The following is a 22,158-nucleotide window of genomic DNA, read 5'->3' as shown; positions in this document are numbered from 1 at the left end:
TTGTAATTCAATCACTCTTCTAAAGCCATTGCAGTTCTCAAGGAGGAAATGCAATGATATTTCAAGGGACAATATCCTTTAACCCCTTCAGTGGCACGCCGGGAAATTTTCCGGGACGAGCTCCACTGCTCATAGCGACATAGCCCGGAAGATTTCCGGGCTATGTATCACTATGGGAGCTGCAGAGCACAATGCCACAAGCTGTGACAGTGTGCTCTGCCTACACAGACCCACAGAGAACAAAGCAAGGGCTTTGAAAAACCAGCAGAAGATATTGCCGATATGCCGGCAATCTCCTGCTTCTAAGTCTCCTGCTTTGTTTACAGGTTGCCATAGAGACCATCGGCTTGTCAGAAGCAAGCCGATGGTCTCTGCGGCAGGGAGAGCTTGGTGCTTGGCTGCCAGAGGACAGCTAGGTACCTGCTCTTACAGCAGAGATCAGAGAAAACCTCCAATCTCTGCTGTGTTAACCCTTTACATGCGGCAGTCTATGTGACTGCAGCATGTAAAGGGCTGTCACTGCCGCATGTAAAGGGCTGTCACCATCGGACCCCCGGAATGTGATCAGGGGGTCCTGATGGGTCCCTGTGGAAGTCCCCTAAAGGGACAAAAAAAAATTTAAAAAAAAAAAGGTAAAAAATTATTTAAAAAATTATAAAAACACTTGTTTCCCTTTACTTTGTAAAAAATCAAAAATAGAATCACACATGTGGTATCCATGCGTCGTAATGACCCAGAGAAGGAAGTTAATGCATTATTTAACCCCTTAATGACATGGCCCCTTTTTTTCTTTTTTCCCCATTTCTTTTTTTCCTCCCCCTGTTTAAAAAATCCCAACTTGTCCCGCAAAAACAAGCCCTTATATGGCCATGTCAATGGAAAAATGAAAAAGTTATGGCTATTGAGACGCAACTGCAAAATTAGTTGAAATTCAATGATTAGACCATTTTAAAAAACCTGCCCTGGTGGGCACGACAGGGTGGTAGGAAACCCGCCACTCAAGGGGTTAAATGGAAGTCACCGTAAAGTGGTTCACGGTAAAATTTCATTACGTGTGTAGAATATAGCAAGTAACATATTTGGTGCTCACCTTTTCAATGTTGCTGCCGCAGCTCAACTCGTTCCCTGCTCTCACTTCATATATGTTATATGGTCATCAGATTTTCAGACTACCCTACACACAATATTATTCTGTAGTCTGAGACACATGCTGCTGGGTTAACCCCAGAAATTACCGCTCATAGCTGGGGGTCCCAGCAGCAGGATACAAACTTTCTCTAGAGGTTAGAAGTATTCCCTTAAGTATAGATCACTTTATACTGTATGCAGTCCTTGGCATTACTTCAGTTCCAGATCTTTAGTGGTAGGCAAAATGTTAAGAAACTGCAGATTTAGGGCCCACCAGTTGAAGAATAAATGTAAAATATGTGTTTACACAGACCTGTACTATCAATAATTCAGCGTAATGGAAATGTCACAAGGATTTAGAATTTTCTTCAGTCATACAGGATTATATAACTTCTATAAAGTTTTGTTTTTTTATAGACGTGAACATGAAAATGCTTTTTTAATTACACTTTTTTCTTATCCAACAGGGAACCACCCACAGGGTATGAATCAGCCCTGGAATTTACAGAAATACCATTTAGGATTTACTAAGTACATAAACATTCTTTAATACTAAACAATAAATGCACATTGCTGAAAATGTCATATCAGGATTAGTTGCCAGCTTTGTTTAATTCAAGGCTGCATCAAGCTCTATGGAAAAAGATCATGTGCCGAACTCTTATCTTAGCCATAGAGTACTCAAATAATACTGCTACACCGTGCAAAAGTAATACTCCAAATAAAACTGCCATATGGAGCAAATTAAAGAGGCAACGTCACATGGGTGAAGTTGGATCTGATTGACAGTTCGTCACCCATTAAGAGTGAGCGGTGAGGGCCGCCCACTTGACACATTGACAGCGTTAGGAGCCGAACCTAAAAGGGCTTCTGGATAAAGTGAAGTACAGTAAAGAAGAAAAAGAGTTAGCAGGGTTGCAGCTGAGGAAATGGAGTAAGCTCCACTGACTTTATCCAGCAACAGGTCCTGTTTAAGAGACTGAGACACTCCCATTGGTGGAAACCATGCTGACATTGCTCTTTTTATTCACCCTGATCCCAGAAAATAAGACCTATCCCGAAAATAAGCCTGAGTCTAATTTTTCCAGATTTTCGGGGAGGCTTGAAATATAAGCACTACCCTGAAAATAAGACCTAGTTACACTACATATAAGAAAAGAACAGGAATACATTACCTAGTAGGCTCAGTCCACGTCCCTCCCACTCTCCAGAGCTCCGCTCAGCTCCCACAGTCCTCGGCCGCCCGCACAATTCCCCTTCCTGTTTACAGGATTCATAAATCCCGCCTCCAGGAAGTGATGGCTGTGAATAGTTCTTTGACCACTGCTCAGCCAATCATTGCAGCACTGGATGAACCAATGCAGCCATCGCTTCCTATAGGCGGGATTCATGAATCCTGTAACCAGGAAGTGATGTTGTACAAGTGGCCGAGGACTGCAGGAACCGTGCTGAAGCTCTGGAGAGCAGCAGCAGGGACTGAGCCAGAAAGGTAAGTAAAATAAGACATTCCCAAAAAATAAGACTTAGTGCCTCTTTTGGGGCAAAAATTAATATAACACAGTGTCTTATTTTCGGGGAATCACGGTATGCTTATCAGTGCAACAAAAGTATCCATTAAAACATTGTAGGGGTCTACTGCCGATCCAGCAAATCTGTATTGTTAAAGAGATGTTTTACAGTTTTCACTATTTGGCTCATTCCATTTAAAGAGGGAATTTTTGAAAAAAAAAATCTAAAAATATATTTATGTCAATATTTTTTGATGATTTATGTTTTTATGACTCTTAAGAGTATATTTTACTATTCTCAAACATTTCTTCTAACACAATCATATCTAATACTGCACTCAAACTTGACCATGCAAGTTTCCACGTGTTTCCACAAGTTTTGACAGATTGAAGAGAAAGATTTATTCAGTCTGCATTTCAGTATAGAAGTGAATAGATGTTTTTAACTAATACATGTGACCAAAAATAAGCCAGTGAGGTAATGTAACTTATTATATTTGTTATGTAATTTATAGTAGAATCAATAGCCCACCAACTAGATGTCCGGTCTGTTACCAAGAAAGTGTAATTAATCGTTCTGTTAGTTAATGATCATTATAATTTACAACAAAAGTTCTTATTCTCTAAGATGGCAGAAAGCCAAACTACTGCAAAAAAAATTCAGTTCTTTGCGTTAAATGGCAAGTGAGTTATGGGGTAACAGACAAGACAATTTAATGGTAACAGACAGGACTGTTTGCGCTGTCCTGTCTGTTACCTAGATAATGTTTATTGCTGTAAATTACTGCAAATGCAAGAAAGAAAATCATGAGAAATTTCAGATGCACTTTGGACTAACAATTAAGACTATTTTAGTTAAAGATGAAGAAATTCACATACTAAGTTCTTGAATGACAGAAGGAAGGACAACATTATGACCCTACCAAACACACAAAAAATTCACTGTGTTGAATGTATTTCTCCATACATTGTGAAATGGAAGTATTATTCTTCGTCTGTGAATGAATCATGTCATTCTCTGCACCCAAAATACAAAGCACCAAATGCTTCCAATTTTGTTATGAATTTCACAGATGAGCTTCAGGTAGGGGATTTTGTTAAAGTAACTTTCAGATCTGACAAGTCGAGTAAAGTGTACTGTGCTATTATCACAGATATTGATAGGGAAGAATATGAAGTAGACTGTTTACGCAAGCAAGATGAAAATGTCACTGTGTTTGAGCATCCTAACGTTAAGGATACAAGCTGGGTAGCAAAAGAGAACATTTTGCAAAAGCTTGATACACCAGTTCTACGTCGCGACGGTTATGTATTTGAGAAATGTTTAGAAACTTCCTCATAGGTTATTTTTTCAATAAAAATTGTGTCAAATGTATCAGTGTTAATTTAATACTTATAAGCTATCGTATTATTATTTTTTCAGTAAAATTTTGTTGAATGCATCATTGTTAACCCTTTCCAATCCACTGTCTGACGTCTTCAGACATTCTGATTGAAGGCTGTACACCTCCGTCATCGGTAGACGTCTGGCAGGGTATTCTTACTGTAGATTACTGGCCGCTCTGTTGTCGGGGGGCTCTCCAGCATGTCACATACTGTAGTACTGGCTCTAGCCAGCAGATGGCGCCATTGTATAATGGCAGAAAGAGAAAGCCCCCTAGGAATCTCTGAATCCAAAATTGGATTGCAAAGGGTTAATTTAAGTCTTATAAGGTTCATATATATTACAATTACCTGTTACTGAATAAAACATCTAAAAAAAATGATTATTCTTATTTTAAGTAAGTTTACATTCAAACACGTCCTGTCTGTTACCATATGAAAAAATAAATTAGGGGTGTTTATAACTAACAGATTAGAACAAATACAAACCAGACATCCTTTTCAAAGTATACTGAAAATAATGTGAAAAAGTCTTGATTATATATTAACTAGGAGAACAGAAATTTTAGAAAAAACAAGCATTCTGCTATTTTTATTCATTTGCATGTCCTGTCTGTTACTAAAAGTCACATGTCATTTACTAAGAGTTGATAGAAAGTTAGAAGGTAGGTATGACATAGATACATTTGTCACAGTGCATAGTTTAACTACCTATAGCTATTTTTAAAGTTTCAAACAAAAATATATTAAAAAATGTGAAAAAATTTGTGTGTGCGTGTCCTGTCCGTTACCACGGAATGCACCATTTTATTTACTGTCTGGCCTGTTGGCATTTGCCTAAGAACAGACATTTTGAATACCTGACATGACTGTCCACAAAGGAAGAGATGTTCTGACACTTTTGGTTTGAATATCACTATTAAAAAAGAAATTGCCTAAATTCTCCTTTTATGTCTCACATTCCCTTAGACACAACCAAGCCTGTAGGGACTAAGATTTCAGCACTTCTCACCTGTACTGGAAACCGGTAACAAGAAACTCTGCAACTAGAGATGAACAGATGCTTGCAAATTCGTTTTGCCACTGTTTTGCAGACAATTTGGCTGCAAATTTTTTTCTTATAGATCAAAATGTTGCAAATAAAACCAACATAAAGAAATAATCCATATTCCAACATTACAGCCTCCATTAGATAATATGCAGCAACTATAGCTCTGTAATAAAAAATATGCCCATCAGCTAAAAAGTTCAATGTGAATTTTCAAAAATTCATTGATATCTACTTGAAACTAACTCCATACATATCGTTAAAGGGGCTGTGCCGCTGTAAACTATGGATGGGCTATCTGCAGGATAGGCCACCAATAGTAAACTGGCAGGGATTTACGGCCCAGGAACCCCTCTGATCAGCTGTGCAATTGTGCACTGAGTTGACTGTTCCACCTGCAGTAGCCTGAATTGGTATTATAGACAAAGCTCACATTGCAGTGAATGGGAATTTTACCTGCAATACCAAGTTTGGCCACTGTACTGAGAACAGAGGTGTCTCCTTCCTGCACAAATCAACTTAATGCACAAGCACACTGGCCTGGCAAATAGCTGATCAGAGTGGGTCCTAGGCAGCAGACCCCCTTCGATCTACTATTCGTAACCTATCCTCCAGATAAGCCACCAATAGTTTAGAATTGGATACAAACTCCCTCCCATCACAACAAATCCCCTTGCAAGCAGCCAGGCATTTTCTAATTTCTGTATATAACTTGCGTAAATTACTTTCGGTGCGTGTACAGAGGATTCACTTTGCCTATCTCCAAAAGGAACCCAAATAACAGCAAAGCATGGTTTAGGGAATCTAAGCAGCTCAACAGTATAAGGACCCCAGAAGCATCACCATTTATCTCAGTGAAGTTACTACACATAGGACATAACTGTGAAGCCATAGATTGGCTACATCAGTCATGTGCTGGTATAGCACTTCATCACTGCTGGCCTGTACACAAAAGAATGGTTTGGGATACTGTATGGAGGCAGGTGATTGGAAGAGATCTCCGGCGTGCTTCGCTTACGTTAAATATACAGCTACCGTATTGCTCTTGTGTGAAAGCACAGTCATTGGGAAGGCTGTTGAGTTTTTATGTTCCCGACAGTCATCCAATGTACAGGTACCCATGTACAGGACTTCTGTGCGTCCAACAATGACAAGAACAAAGTGGCAGTTATTTTTATCAGAGCCCACAGAGTTGCCCACCATATCCATGGTCAAACATACGACCTCCAAAATAAGTCAAGCGCAGCCTACACAGTTTGAGTGGCATACAACTTCTTACAGCTGTTATCAAAGTGCTAACGACCACTTGTCCGTCTGTGTGAGCTGTGTGAGTTACATGCAGAGCCTGATAGCACCTGTGATGATGTCACCATTATGTAATCAGTTACTGGCTCTTAGCTCCACCCCATGATCACATGACAGTGACTTAATCACAGGTCCTTTATCCTCCTTGTGCACTGAATGAGGGATTATGGGCAGACTACATCCCCCAAAAACCCCTGCGGCCTCAGTTACTATGGATACAGCAGTACTCAGTCTGTAAGTTTGTACCTGGTTGTGAGACAGCTGGTCGGACACCTGTGTGGAGACTCCAATAATTGACACCTCACAAATTTACACATACATAGCTCATGTGCTGACAGGACCTGTGATGCTCACCGAATATTAGAAATGCGAGGCAGCATCAAAGGTGTTAAAAAAGACAAACTTCTTTATTGCTCCATGTTAAACGCAGAACAGGCAACGTTTCGACAATCAAGTCTTTGTCAAGCCTAGTATGAGACCAGAAACGCTGGTCCTAAATACAGACACTTAGCATGTGAGGCCAAATCACAATATTAGAAAACGTTTTCTCCGGTTATCCGGATTGGAAACCCAGAGTGGTTGAAAAGCTTTCGGGGATATCGGGTGCCAGTGGATTCTCGGTCCTGAGAATTCCACTGAGCACCAGGTGAGTACTCACTAATGCTCACTGCATATTTCTTGCATTTTTTTTTAAAGAGGCGCTGATATATATATTTTCTACCTCACAAATTTACACATACATAGCTCGTATGCTGACAGGACCTGTAATGATGTCACCGTCATGTGATTGGTCACATGGTCTCTGAACTGAATGAGGGATTATGGGTGGACTACATCCCCCACAACCCCCCGCAGCCTCAGTTGCTATGGATACAGCTGTACTCAGTCTGGCCGTTTGTAGCTTGTTCTGATACAGCTGCATACCTGTGTGGAGACTCCAATAAATGACACCTCACAAATGTCCACATACATAGTTGACAGTGCATATTGACCAATAACATTGAAGCATAGACCTTCACCACTATCTTTACATCTCCTGAACATGATATACTGTCATCTCAAGTGCTAATGCCGCCACACCAGTCCAGCCTTCATCTAATCATCAACCATTGTCCAGTGTTGTAACAAACCGTCGCTGTCAGGCAAACATGTCACCACAGAGGGTTCAACGCCGCCGTGAGGCTACAGCAGCTTACATGACACAGCGGCAAGCAACAATTTCACCTCAGCCACCAGCTGCAGTTCATAAATCTTGTGCAGCAGATATGCGAAAGCAACAAGCCAACATGTCTCCTCAGCAAGCTGCTAAAGTTCGTAAATTACGTGCAGCAAATATACGAAAGCAACAAGCCAACATGTCTCCTAAGCGAGCTGCTAAAGTTAATAAATCATATGCAGCTCATATGAATAGCAACGTAGCAGAGCTGTGTGTGTGTAACCTGCATGTAGCAGAGCTGTGTGGCACATTGTGCGACCAGAAACACTGCTACTATAATTTCCTAAAAATTACTACCGTAGTTTAGTTCTAATGATTGATTGGGATCACAGTATTATATATAACTCCCACCTATTGAACATTGATGGTGTATAAATACTCTTAATGTATATAGGGAGACTGTTCCTTTAAGTGGGCAGCCCGACCAAAAGCATTTGTCACCGATAGGTAAAAATGCTAGATCTATGGAGGTCCAACTGCTGGGACCCTTTATGGAACTCCAAAACTTGGCTGTTTCCATCTCTCACATAGAGTTTGAATGGAACAACTGCATGTTCAACTTATTTGCTATTTAAGCTCAAGGACCAAGTGACCCTACGATTGGTCGGTTTAATTATGGTTGCACTGTCATCTGTTTAACATTTATCCACTGGATGTTTTTAGCAGGAACATCCCTTCAAAGGAAGAGTAGTTTTGGTTTGGAAGTCTTTCAAAGTCATGTACAGTATAATGGAGAAGTCCTTTCACAAATACAGTTCACTCTGCCCTTATCAATCCAAGCATTAAGCCACATGATGATTTTTAATACCAGCAAGAAAGTTGTAATTGTGAGTGTTCTCATCTCCCGCTAGCCGCGACTTATTGTCCATTACTACACAATAGCTGCATGCAACTCCCATCCTACAAGGCGCTTTTTGCCGTTTTTAAGGCAATTAGATGCCTGGGTTATTTCAGAGCACTTGCTATTTTTGAACACCCTCTGGGTAGCTCGCTCTTGACAGTTTTCTTTTCTCTGCCACAATTGAAAGCTGATGATATTCATAACTGTGACAAGATATAAGGATGAGCAAGGTCAGGCTGAGATAATACTGAAGATACGAGGTAGTGCGACACATGTACGACTCATGCAGAGACTGATTATTGGGCTGGAACAGAGTAATTCTCCACTTTTATAAAATCTAATAGAGCAAATTAAATAATCTGCAAAAAAAAAACAGCGGACTACACATGAGATTATTTCTGGGGGCCATGTACAGTTCAGCACCATATTACATCTGTATAATGCCAGACTAGTAACATCATGACCCACATTTTACAGTATTCACTAAATGACATCATTATTTGTCCCCCAGAGGGGGCTCCTTTGGGTGGATAAGAGCATAATAATCTTTTTGTTCAGTTGGTTACAGACCTGTGCTGCCCTCTAGTGCCGAAATTTGTCATAAAAACATGAAGATCTGATTTGAAAGCACTTTGCAGATCATATTCAGGAATTGTATGATGAGCAATTCTCTGTTGAAACTTGATTATTTATTGCTTATAGGGAACCTGTCATCACGTCTGAGCATCATAAACCACGTTATGGGCTCAAAGGTGAAGGATTGTTGAACCTGGGGAGCTTTTTGATACTCACCGGGTGTCCCATTCCTGTGCTGTGTCCCCGTGAAGTTGCTGCACCCATGCAGCGTGATTCTTTTCAGACGGCTGTGTGCGCACGTTCCGCCATTGAGATCAATGGGAAAACTTGTGCACATAGCCGGCTGAGAAGAGTTATGCTGTGCGTGTGCCACAACTTCACGGCGCAGGAATGGGCCACCTGGTGAGTACGAAATAGCTCCCCGGGCATTGGTATTGGTTCATTTCTTTGTTGCAGCTGGGAGACAACTGGGCATGAGAGAGGAGACTATAGCTGGCATAGGTCTCCATCAAGCACATGGAGGTGCTGCCAAATGTGACTAATGTGTTTAAAGCTGCAAGCCTCTTAATACATTTGTAGCAAGAACCCCCATGCATAGTTAACATAGACCATTGTATGAAACGTCGATCTAAGGCCTCCCTCACACAGACGTATTTGTACAGCATTTAGTGCTGCCTTTTCAGCCCAGTGCTAAACGCTGTACAACGCTCCCATTCATTTTAATGGGGCTGTTCACAGAAGCGCTTTGACAGCGATGCATGTTCTATCTTTGGCTGTTTTCAGCCCTGCGTCGCCCATGAATGGGCAGCGGTTTCAGCACTGCTTGGTGCTGCGTTTTTGGCAGCGTTAACCGCAAGTCAATTTTCAGAGGGTCCTGGCCGCTGATCTCTGGTGCTGCTCCAGGCTTCCCCTGCACTGACAGATCATCTATTGCTGGTAGTGAGGTTTAAGAACTCCGCCTTCAGCAAGAGATTGCTGTGATTGGTTCTCGTTGCTGGTTCGATGCAGCAATCACAGCCATTCATTGACTGGCTCAGCCAATCAGAGCTTGCCGGCTGTGATTGGTGAATCGAACCAGCGCCGAGAACCAATCACAGCAATCTCTTCTGGAGGCGGCGTTGCCAAACCTCGCTACCAGAAATAGATGATCTGTCAGTGCAGGGGACCCTGGCGACAGCTGCTCAGGCAGTATTGCTTTTTTTTTTTCAGCTTCCTTGGCTGCGTATTCAGCTATGCTGAAAATGCAGCCAAAACGCTGGCATAAAGCATGCCAGCACTGCTGAAACCGGTCTGAAACTGCAGTAAACGCAGCGTTGAAAAACGCTGTGTTTCTGCAAACGCCTGTGTGAGGGAGGCCTAAGTAAATATGCTCTTATATGGGGCTCACCCACATCTCGTTGAGTGCATATTACTAGAACCTTCTTATTGCTACAAAACAGAAATTGGGATAAGACAATAAGGAGTTGCAATTTAAGCAGGTTCAGAAAGGGTCATCTGCAGCATCTGGTTAAATACTCTTCCCATATTATACATGAATAGTAATGCTTACTTCTTACCTAGTCCTTGATTTTGTTGTTCCCACTCCATGGTGTCTGGAACTGGATAAGCTGCTCCTTCAATCAGGGCAACATTGCCATCATCTTCAAGGGGTTCTTGAGAGGACAATCCTGGGAGGGTGAAGAGTGGAATATCTGAATCCTTCTCTGAGCTGTCATCCACTGAGTCATCTTTATTATCATCCTCCTCTTCTTCATCATCTTCATCTGCCTCATCATCATCTTCATCTTCCTCATCTTCATCCTCCTCATCACCCTCTGTAACAATTGCAATAATATAAGAGGTTAGAGAGTCTCCTGTGAAATATCCACTATACATCTGCCGCATGGTATATTTTTTCATTGAGATGTACACTCAATGTAAAAATCAATCAAGCCCCTAGAAGAAGTTGTTGTTTTACTGCAAAACCTGGCATGCAGTTCCATCTCAGGCAGTTATGGAAATAATTAGAGTTGTGATGTGATTAGATGAATGGTCTTGCCATCTGAGACCCTAAAAGTGCTTCCACCCTTGGCCTATAAAAAGGCTCTCAGAGGCTGCTTGTTTCCATTGGACCTCTTTGTGTAGAGCTTATTGACCTCTAGGCATGCCTGTACTACGCAATCAAAGGGATTTCACCCAGTTATCAGAGTTTGGGGGGCATATTATTGGAACGTGAGATTGCACTATTTGAGAAGCGGGTCATCAGCCTTAGGAGACAGCCGGGTAGAGTTTGGGCCTTGTCACGGGGCTTTACCATCTCCCACCCAGAGGGTAGCACAGGACCCGTCCCCGGAACTGAGGCAGGCCATTCAAAAGGTAACCCAAACTATGGTTTACCTTAAGTTCTTTGTCACGTGTGACGCCACCATTCTATACTCTGCGGTGATTCCAGAATGTGTCAATTAAGAGTCCCCACACACAGAGTTAACGTTTCAGAGCTAAACCAGGATCGGTCGGTAGAGCTCATTTACTTGAAAGTTCAGTTGCAGTCCAGTACAGAGTAAATCCACCATCAGGACACTGGTGCAGGCAAATTAGTGGTGTGACAGGGCGGTTCTCACGGGTTGCTCCAGACGATCCGCAGTCGAGTTATCTGATGTGGTCCCTGGCAAACTCCTCCTCTCTGTCTCTCAAAATATTGATTGTCCCCCATCCAGAGACAGGTGGCGCCATCGTTTCAGGCTCCCCTAGTAGTGGTACGAGGGACAATGACAGCTTAACGATATGTTCAGGACATCCTGCAGCCACTTGTGTTCCTATCATGGCGGATTCCAAGAGGCTTTTTCCAGCAGCATAATCATTGGCCGCAGACACAAGGGGGTCACAGGAATGTCTCCAAGACATTGTCACACTTCCCTGGCCTGCCCAGTCGTTCGATTTTTCATCATAAGAACATATATAAGACCATTACGGAGGCCAACTTCAACAGCCTATGAGTTTTCACAATCTAGAGGTTCTCTTTTTTGACAATGAGTGTATGTGTTCAATAATTCTGTAATGTATTTCTATAGGGGAGCTCTGTTTTTCTAAAAGTGCCCATAAACCTGAGGTAAATAATGAGCATATATTCATCCCCCAGTTCCAGGCAGGTTTTTGGACAACACTTGCGTTACTTTCGGACGGTGTGCGGGTGACCACCATCGCTGGGTTAAAATGTTAACAGAAGCTTCTATCGCCATCTTCATCTCTATGTATATTTGTTAAAATAAAAGATATATATTTTTGTAAGCCTGGTATCCGCATCGAACCCTGATTCCTGTGTCGCCTGCCCCTACCGCAACAGAGGTATTAAAATAAAACATGTGATGTGCGTCTGCAAAGCATTTCTTCTAAGATTTACCTAGACAGGTCTCAGTGTAAGAGCTGGAAAGAAATGGTGACTACAGAAGGGCTGTAGATGTTAGATGGGAGGGGAAGGCCAGGAGCAAGTGAGCATGGAGAAGAGACAGGGGATCAATAAAGCAGCAGAGCAGTTAGAAGAAGTAATGACACGGTGACAGCTGAGTGACAACGTACCACTCCGGCAGTTCTGCACGGCTGGAGGAAAGATGTAGCATGCAAACCAGCAAACTGAATAAAAAGAGAAAGTGGTGCCAATCATGAGAATGCTGCAGACCAAATGACTCACAGAGACCAAATAAAGAAGCCACTGATGAAACCGAGGTTCACTGTCCGGAAATGAGTTGCAAGGAATGATGGGCGATCACATAGGTTTTGCATCACATTGGGGGTCACACACAACCCTTCAGGATCCTCACCACTGGGCTAGGTAGAGTGCCTTTTGGTTTCAGCGTGGTTAAATTCTGTAAGGCCGCCTGCAGACGGGCGGGTCGGATCCGGCTGCGAGGATTCTCGCCACGGGACCTGACCCGAGCGCCTGCAGAGAGCGGCACGTACTCACCCGGCAGTGACGTTTCTGTGGGGGGCTCTGCGAGCCCCGCACAGAAATAGAGCATGCTGCAGTTTGTTTGCCGCGCGAGATGTCGTGCGGACAAACCGCGGCCGTCTGCCTAGGATTGCGTTTGCTAACGCAATCCTATGGCAGCGGGATTTCCTGCGGAATTTCCGCCCGTCTGCAGTCGGCCTAAGGCCACTATCACACGCATCGCTTTTTACCACGGTACAACGTTCCCATTGATTTTAATAGAGCTTCTCAGACCTGCGCTCGAACGCGTGTTTTGTGCACTGTCTGTTCTATTTTTCAGTGTTTTTGCATTTTTTAAAGCACTGTCAAACGCTGTCACATGTTCAAAAACGCTGCTCGAAAGTGCTGTAAAATGCCGCATTCCAAGCAATGCATTTCGGTAGACAGCAGCATACAACTGCTTAGTAAATCGTAATTTGTAGGGATTCCCTGCGCCAATGTACTGTAAGGCGGATTTCACACGAGCGACAAAATCGCATGTATGTGAAGCCAATGCTTTCCAATGGGTTCCTTCACATTAGCGATGTTTTGTAGTCTGCTACATTACAAAAAAAATGTTGGGTTGCTGAATATTGGCGCAATTTGCGAGATTTTCTACCCCATGTTTCCCTATGGAGAATTTCTTTTTGTTGCATCCCACTGTTTGTCCCTAAAATAAGCCCCAGCTGCATTTAAAAAAAACAAACAAATACAGATACATCACCTAACAACCACTGTCGGCTCTGCCGCACGTCTTTTCTGCAAGTCCCTGACACTTGTCAATGCTTCCTGGTCAGGGGTTTGAAAAAGTCCACATTCAGGAAGCGCTGCCTTTGATTGGTTATTGAGTGCTGCGGCTCAGCCAATCAGAGCCAGCACTTGCTGAACCAATCACTAAATGATTCATCGAGCGCTGTCCCGAAAATCCAGGCAAAAGAGCGCTAAAAAAGCAGTGCGATTTTTAAGCAACACAAAATCGCGATATCGCACAGAACACAGATGCGATATTGCTGTGATTTTCTCGCAGCAATATAGCTGTTGCCCGTGTGAAAGAGGCCTAAGACAGAAAAGCTAGCTAATACAGTTGCAAGATAAAGTAAGTGCACCCTTTGAAATTGCCTAGATTCCCACATTGATCGGTAATAAAATGTGGTCTTATTGTTATCTAAGTCACAATTAGGGCTCAGTCACACAGGCGTTTTTTCACGTTATTTTTTGTGCGCAAAACTGATGCACACAAAAAATCGCGTGACCGAAGCCAGCGTCACGGCTGAAAAAAAAGCTGCTAGCAGCGATTATCAGCCCAAAGGGCTCGGTCTAACGGGCGCTACCCGCTTACCTCTGCCACAGCTGTGGCAGAGGAGAACGATGTTCGCCCATTGAATTCAATGGAGCCGGCAATACAGCTGGCTTCATTGAAAGCAATGGGCTGCCGGCAAGTGCTGTATTAATTTTCAGGGAAGGGCTTCAAATATAAGCCCTTCCCTGGAAAGCATCCAACAAAGTGTAAAAAGTAAAAAAATATATATACTCACCTTTTCACAGCTGCCGGAGATCAGCCGCGTCCACCCGGCTCTTCTCCTGAACTGATTTCTGTAGTATTCAGCAGGCGGGGATTTAAAATCCTCAGCCAATCAGAGGCAGCTCTCACTCACCCATTCATGAATTTATGAATGGGTGAGTGAGAGCTGCCTCTGATTGGCTGAGGGCTGGGACCAATCAGAGGCAGCCCATTCAGCAGGTGGGGATTTTAAATCCCCGCCTGCTGAATACTACAGAAAGCAGTTCAGGAGAAGAACCGGGTTGACGAGGCTGATCCCCGGCAGCTGCAAAAAGGTGAGTATATATATTTTTTTATCTTTTACACTTTTTTTTGGATGCTTTTCAGGGAAGGGCTTATATTTGAAGCCCTTCACCGAAAATTAATACAGCAATTGCCGGCAGCCCATTGCTTTCAATGGAGCTGGCTGTATTGCCGGCTCCATTGAATTCAATGGGAGAACATCATTCTCCTCTGACACAGCTGTGGCAGAGAGGAAGGATCTTTAGTATATGTTCTCAATGTGGTCGGCGCTGCTGCCGCCGGCCCCATTGAGCACACATGCAAGAACACCGATTTGCGCAGAACGCAGTTACATGCATTCTGTGAATCGTTGTGTCATATAATTTTCGGCACATCCGCATAAAAAACGGACATGTGACTGATCCCATTGTAAAGCATTAGGTATATATATATGCAGATCGCAAGCGCATCTGCAAATCAGGCAAAAAAACGCCCGTGTGACTAAGCCCTAAAGCTGTATTTACACAGTTGATTTTATCATGCAAGCTTTATGCACAAAACTCACATAGAAATAGCACCCATTATGTGCAATCGGTCTATTTATATGAGCAATTTTTCTCTCTCACCAAAGCTGATGAAAATTACAGCATGCCCTATTTTGAGGGGTAGCTGAGGACTATGATTGGCTGCAGCAGCCTGTGATGTCCTGTACACAGGCTGCTGCAGCCTGGAAACATTATGTTACAGGCAACACCCAGAGCTGTTGGTGCAAGAGATGTTTATTATTTTGTAGCATGGGGAACTTTTTTTCTAATTATATCAGTCAACACCTTTAAGTGTCTTAACCTGATCTGAGACACATTTAGGACAATGGTAGAAATCCTCGAAAGCTTACTTCATTTGTTCTCCACAGCATATGTGAAATATTACTGCAGAGCAAAGTGGTGCTTACCGTACAAATCTCAGTACTGCTAGAATTATAGAGCTTAACAAAAATGTACCAAAAATGTGAATGATTTTTGGGGAAGAAATGTTAACAGTAGCATTATAATACAAAACTAAATACCAACTGGGTGGTCCAGCCCACAGGGAAACTTTATGACTATGCCTAATTAAGTACAAAGCAGTAGAATCCTAACTGTTCTACTAACAGACTACTTCTAGTCATCTCCTGGATACAGAACGTTCAGTCAGTATCCTGGGTTGTAGTGCCCTCTGCTGGACCTGCACTGTATAGCAGCTCTGTTTCTCAGAGCCTGGATGTGTTACCAGTATTATTCCGGTGGCACGTAAGGACTGAAAAGAAAATGCCTGGGGCAAAGAGTAATCAACCTCTTCATGATGTCACTGCACTGGAAGGCAGCACTATAAAAAGACTGTACAATATAGGTTCAGACTGACTCCCAAGAAAAATGCTTAGGTGCAAAATAAAATGTAGCACAGATATGATTCAGGATTACTATAGATACACACAGCTATTAGATATGCACATCACACTGGGGTCTGAAAGGGTCATACATTATCATATTACATTATGCACCAATGCAAAGACTACTGTAGACCTTAATGCTGCTTCGCGTAATTTATCAACCCAGTGGAATATTATTTAGTACAGGATTCCATGGCCAGAGTATAACTGTCGACTGCATGACTATTTGGAGTCAGTTGTCAAACCCAATTTCCCTAGTGACTTACAGTCAGCTGGGCCAAGGGTCTTCCAGATATCAAGATTGTTGGATTAGGCAGCTGAAAGGGGAAATTCAATCAAAATGATCATCTCTTTTAACCCCCCTACAGTTTAGGACGAGCTCTGTTCGTTCTGCAGGAAAAGGATATTTAAGTTTTGGGCAGACAGAGCTTGTTCTACTTTAAATCCCTTTAGCTCCGGTTCTATTACCAACATGATTTAGGAGTAATTTTAAGGCCACCTGTACACGACCGGATCAGATTCTGCAAGCAAAAATTGCGATTGTTTGTGGACAATCGCGGATGCGGTCGTTTTTCTGTGCAGATGGATGCAGATTCACAGCGGATCGTTCACGCAGAAAAAAAGATCGCAAGCAGGTGATTAGACATTTCTGCTTCCTTTTATTTATTTTATATGTTGAAATCCACGCACAACCGCAAGATTATTGCGAAAGCACTGCGATTTGAACGCTCCCATAGAGATCGAAAATGCTGAGATTTTTTTCCGCATGAAAAAAAATTGCAATTCAAATGCGCACACCTGCTTGAAGCTGCAGAAGTCGATGGCTTACAATGGGCGAATACTACAGCGGATCTTACGCACGGGTGCCGATTGTGGATTCTGCAAATAAAATCCGTTTGTGTGCAGGCGGCCTAAAGCTAAGATTCTTGGCTTTAAAATGAGAGCAAAAGCATGTTGATAGCCTTTAGAGAACCGGAGCTACAGCCATTGGTGATGGAGTTGGGAATACTGAATTTACAGCTGTAATTTTTTAGTCAGTGTGTGCAGAGGAGTGATTCTCCTGTATATGGATACCTTTACATGTAGCGATAACTGTTCGCCCGAGCAAACAATGTCAGAGTTTTCTTGGGCAATCAGTTTAGGCGCAAAGATAAATTGTTTATTTTTTATAATTACATGAACATTCAGTTGTTCGGTTCACTGCACTAGTGAATCAGAACAACTAAATGATCAGCGTTTAAAGCGAAAAAATTTTCGAACGAGCCAAACATGATTTACATGCTCACATGAAACGATAAACAATAATTCCTTTGCTTATTGTTCACTAAACGATTGCCTTTCAAATTCGAATGATCCAGCAATTTTTTTTTTCAACAATAATCATTCTGTGTAAAAGCAGCTTATCTCCCTGTCACAGGAGGAGGCTGACATGAATTTCTGATCAAGTTATCACTCCCCATTAATGAGAGAGCATATTTGCTCTATCGTTGTCACTTATGGGTTTTTTCCAAGAAAAGGAGTGAAATGATGAGGAATGGCCATGCAATCATGGCATCAATGTTGTGGAAAACGTACAGTATACGTCAAGAGGGGGATTGTGTTGAGAAGTGACAATACGCTTTCTGGGGTAAGTAGTGTTTTTTAGAAAAAAATTAGGAGGCCTTAGAACTTGAATGCACCTCATAATACGTCAGCATCTGGCAGGCTATAAAGGTGAGCTAACACAAAATCTCTATGTATAACTGAATTGTACTGCACCATTGTTCCCTCAAAGTATCAATTGAAGAAAGATAGGAAGAACTGATCAATCAGCAGCAGCTAGCCTACTTGTTTACGGTTTCCATTTACCAAGGGATTTGTCCATAAACCACATAAAGTGTTTTGTTTCTAGCTTTCACATATTTGCAGTGTCAAAAAACAATAGTAATTTTTCAAGGATACTAGATTTAAAAAATGAGAATATATCATAAGGATGTTAGATTCTACCTGTGCCAACTATCAAAATACTAACGACCACCTGTCTGTCTGTGCGTGAGTTACATGCTCTACCCCTGATCACATGACGGTGACATCTTCACAGGCCCTTCATTCCTGTGCAGATACTAACGTCCACCTGTCCGTGAGTGAGTTACATGCTCCACCCCTGATACATGACAGTGATGTTATTGCAGGTCCTTCCTCCCTGTGCAGATTACAGGTGGACTACATGTCCTACAAACCCCTGCGGCCTCAGTTACTATGCAGTACTAATGACCATGTAGCTGGACAACAGCCGTGTGCTTACAGGACTTGTGATGATGTCACTGTCATTTGATCAGTCACCTGTGTGGGAGGAGTCTGGGGTCACCTGACAGGGGGTAATCACTGTGTGCAGGACTCTTCTGTGCTGGTTGTGATCTCTCTTGTATGGGATGAAGAATGTATATAGCAGAGCTGTATGTGATGTACATGTATTAGAACTGTGTGTGTGACGTGCATGTAGCAGAGCTGTGTGTGTGAGGTGCATGTAGCAGAACTGTGTGGTGAATTGTGCCACCAGAAACACTGGTACTCTAATTTCCTAATAATTACTAGTATAGTCCTATACAGATAAAGTCTATAGCGCATCAGCTATGTTCTTATGGGCAGGATGATAATGAAACCTTTCAAGTCTTTAAGGAAGCTGAGGGTGACAAAGCCAAGTGTTATATGTGAAGTGTATTGATATACTTCATAATATACCATGCAGCTTCCTATAATCAACACTAATGATATGACTATAGTACAAATATCTTATCCATACCTTCAGATTCAAGCCTGTCCAACCCATAGGATGCTGTGGTAGTGATTCTTCTGGTCGGCGGAATGTCTACACTCACGTGGGACACAGATGTGACTGTACTGATAATGCTAGTAGATTCAACCTCTGTGGTGGCCATTGGTGCAACAGGAGATATAGAGGTAGCCAGAAACTCCTCATCCTTGGATGATGGATTCAAACCTGGGACACAAGACAGAGTTTAACTTAAAAAAAACACTATTAGATGGATGCATAGATGGATTGATTGATTGGTTGATTCTGCTAATACCTCCACAGATGCCTATGTACGGTATATATTCTCTTACCTTCACTGCTAGGGACATCACTAGGCTGGGTCTCAACAGTGGTTGATGGACCATCATTAGTCTTGTTCTGTGGGTTCTCTGTGTGTAGAGTAAAACTATCCATTACTTTCGCCCTCTCCTTATCTTCAGGCTCCCTAGTGGTATCTTGACTTGTAACATTCGTATAGTTGGCAGCTGTCACAGTGACATTGCTGTTTTCACCTATATCTATGGTCAGCGGCTTAACACCTGGCAGAAAAGATGGAGAAATGCGGTAAAGGCAGAAACAATAGACTGCAAAGATTTAAAGCGTACATTTTTATATCTGCACCATATGAGATGATGGTCAATATTTTAGTGCAATGGGTTTAAAGTATAAATTAACTATGTTTACATAATAATGGATGTACTTCCTGAATATATTGTAAAATTCCTTATTAAGGAGTTGTCTCATCCTTACTTATTACCAGCTCCTGCTCTGGTATACCCGGGTCATCCTTATATTACATAGATATGAATGGCCATCATGTATAGCTGGCCACAACTTCACCTGGTGATTAAAGCTAATTACCAAGGGTTTGGGGAGCTGGACCCATAGAAACTAGCTGATCACAGGGCTGGCTATATTCCTAACGGCAATTAATTCATGTCCCTTTCACACACTATTTTCTTCTCTAAGCTTTCTTGAAACATTAAAGTTATTTAACTTGAGCCCCCAAAAACTGCCATTAATAGTACATCGGCAGCAGGAATACATTTCCTTATGTTACTTTAAATAATCACATTTCCAAAAAACTAAAAAACATAGTCTGAAAGGGGCACAATAGTAAACTAGGTTGGTGCACTCTATCAGAAAAAATGTATCTTTGTTATTTTTTAAACTCATTTGAGATTTGCTTTTAGGTCGGGTTTTGAGTTGGTAACAGCTCCCTGGCCATATTGAAGAATTGGGCCCAGGATGATGTAAGCTTCGGCACACATGATTCTCACGACGGCACATGCTCCTTGTTATTTTAGTGCAGGACGCCAACGGGGACAGTTCTCTGCTGGTATATGGATAGATTGGTGGCTGGGAGGTTTGTGTGCCAACCAGCCAATCAGCCTTAGTTTATACACATTTGTTTCGGATCCTTCTCACAGAGTACATTGGTTATACTCTCAGTCTGAAGGTGTTTCTGGCTAGTTAATGGCTCGTGGTTTAGTTCTGCATGTCAGTTCAGAGCGGTCTGGTGATTTATCTTATCCAGGGTGTTGTTACATCTTACCTCCTGCACATTTGTGGTTCATATACTTTTACAACATCTAACCGCACTCCCTGTCACCATCCAGGGACAGTCAGGGTTGCTCCAGGTTCTTGACATGGGGTCACCCTCATCAGGGTGAGTGCTCCACTTTTAGGTAGGGTTTTCTTGGTTCAGTAGGTTAGGGTCAGATTCCCTGTTTTCCCAGTTTTATGTTTCCTTTTACTATTTTGCATTATCCGTGTTAATATTCGGTGTGTATGTCTAACCTTTATGGACACAATAATTATGTCTGACACAGACATAACCTCGTTGCTTCTCTTGTTTTTTTTTGCTGTTGACTTTTTTAAAGAGGAAGAATAAGGTAGGTAGATCACAGTGTATACTGTATAAATTTGTGCAATCGTATACTTGTATATACAGTGGGGGAAAAAAGTAGTCAGATACCAATTGTACAAGTTCTCCCACTTAAAAAGATGAGAGAGGCCTGTAATTGACATCATAGGTAGACCTCAACTATGAGAGACAACATGAGAAAACACATCCAGAAAATCACATTGTCTGACCTTTAACAAATTTATTTGCAAAGTATGGTGGAAAATAAGTATTTGGTTAATAACAAAAGTTCATCTCAATACTTTGCTATATATCCTTTATTGGCAATGACAGAGGTTAAACGTTTTCTGTAAGTCCTCACAAGGTTGGCACACACTGTTGCTGGTATGTTGGCCCATTCCTCCATGCAGATCTCCTCAAGAGCAGTAATGTTTTGGGGCTGTCGCTCTGCAACACGGACTTTCAACACCCTCCAAAGGTTTTCTATAGGGTTGAGATCTGGAGACTGGCTAGGCCACTCCAGGATCTTGAAATGCTTCTTACGAAGCCACTCCTTCTTTGCCCTGGCGGTGTGCTTGGGATCATTGTCATTCTGAAAGACCCAGCCACGTTTCATCTTCAGTGCCCTTGCTGATGGAAGGAGGTTTGCACTCAAAATCTCATGATACATGGCCCCATTCATTCTTTCATGTATACGGATCAATTGTCCTGGTCCCTTTGCAGAGAAACAATCCCAAAGCATGATGTTGCCACCCCCATGCTTCACAGTAGGTATGGTGTTCTTTGGATGCAACTCAGCATTCTTTCTCCTCCAAACACGACAAGTTGTGTTTCTGCCAAACAGTTCTACTTTGGTTTCATCTGACCATATGACATTCTCCCAATACTCTTCTGGATCATCCAAATGCTCTCTAGCAAACTTCAGTTGGCCCCAGACATGTACTGGCTTAATCAATGACCTGATAGAGGGGCTGCACAGCAAAATATCAATATTTGCAGATGACACAAAATTATACAATATAACCAATGCAACGGAGGACAATGTAGGGCTACAAACGGACCTGGATAAGATGGGGGCTTGGGCAGAAAAATGGCAAATGAAGTTCAATGTTGAAAAATGGAAGGTTATGCACATGGGCAGGAGAAACCGATGTCACCAATATATACTAAATGGGGTACTGCTAGGGAAAAGTGATATGGAAAAAGACCTGGGGGTACTAGTGGATTGTAGACTAAACTGGAGTAATCAATGCCAGTCAGCTGCTGCAAAAAGCCAATAAAGTCTTGGGGTGCATTAAAAGAGGTATAGGGGCGAGGGACGAGAACATTATTCTACC

At 42.3% G+C, this 22,158-nt stretch overlaps 1 protein-coding gene across 4 annotated transcripts in view; it reads right to left on the bottom strand.

The window, feature by feature from the left end:
- ARMH4 (armadillo like helical domain containing 4) overlaps positions 1 to 22,158 on the bottom strand; it is a 172,613-nt gene that overhangs the window by 120,236 nt on the left and 30,219 nt on the right. For 2 of the 4 annotated variants that reach the window (XM_066608245.1, XM_066608247.1), the window contains exons 3-5: positions 19,266 to 19,493; positions 18,943 to 19,140; positions 10,555 to 10,819 (exon numbers count right to left, since the gene is read on the bottom strand). In XM_066608245.1, coding sequence (XP_066464342.1) covers positions 10,555 to 10,819; positions 18,943 to 19,140; positions 19,266 to 19,493 — 691 coding nt within the window. The remainder of the gene's footprint in view (positions 1 to 10,554; positions 10,820 to 18,942; positions 19,141 to 19,265; positions 19,494 to 22,158) is intronic. The other 2 variants (XM_066608246.1, XM_066608248.1) reach the window with 1 other exon arrangement.

The sequence above is a fragment of the Eleutherodactylus coqui genome, chromosome 6, assembly GCF_035609145.1.
Source record: "Eleutherodactylus coqui strain aEleCoq1 chromosome 6, aEleCoq1.hap1, whole genome shotgun sequence".
NCBI lineage: Eukaryota > Metazoa > Chordata > Amphibia > Anura > Eleutherodactylidae > Eleutherodactylus > Eleutherodactylus coqui.
The sequence above is the reverse complement of the archived record's forward strand: the minus strand, read 5'-3'. Positions and strand labels throughout refer to the sequence as shown.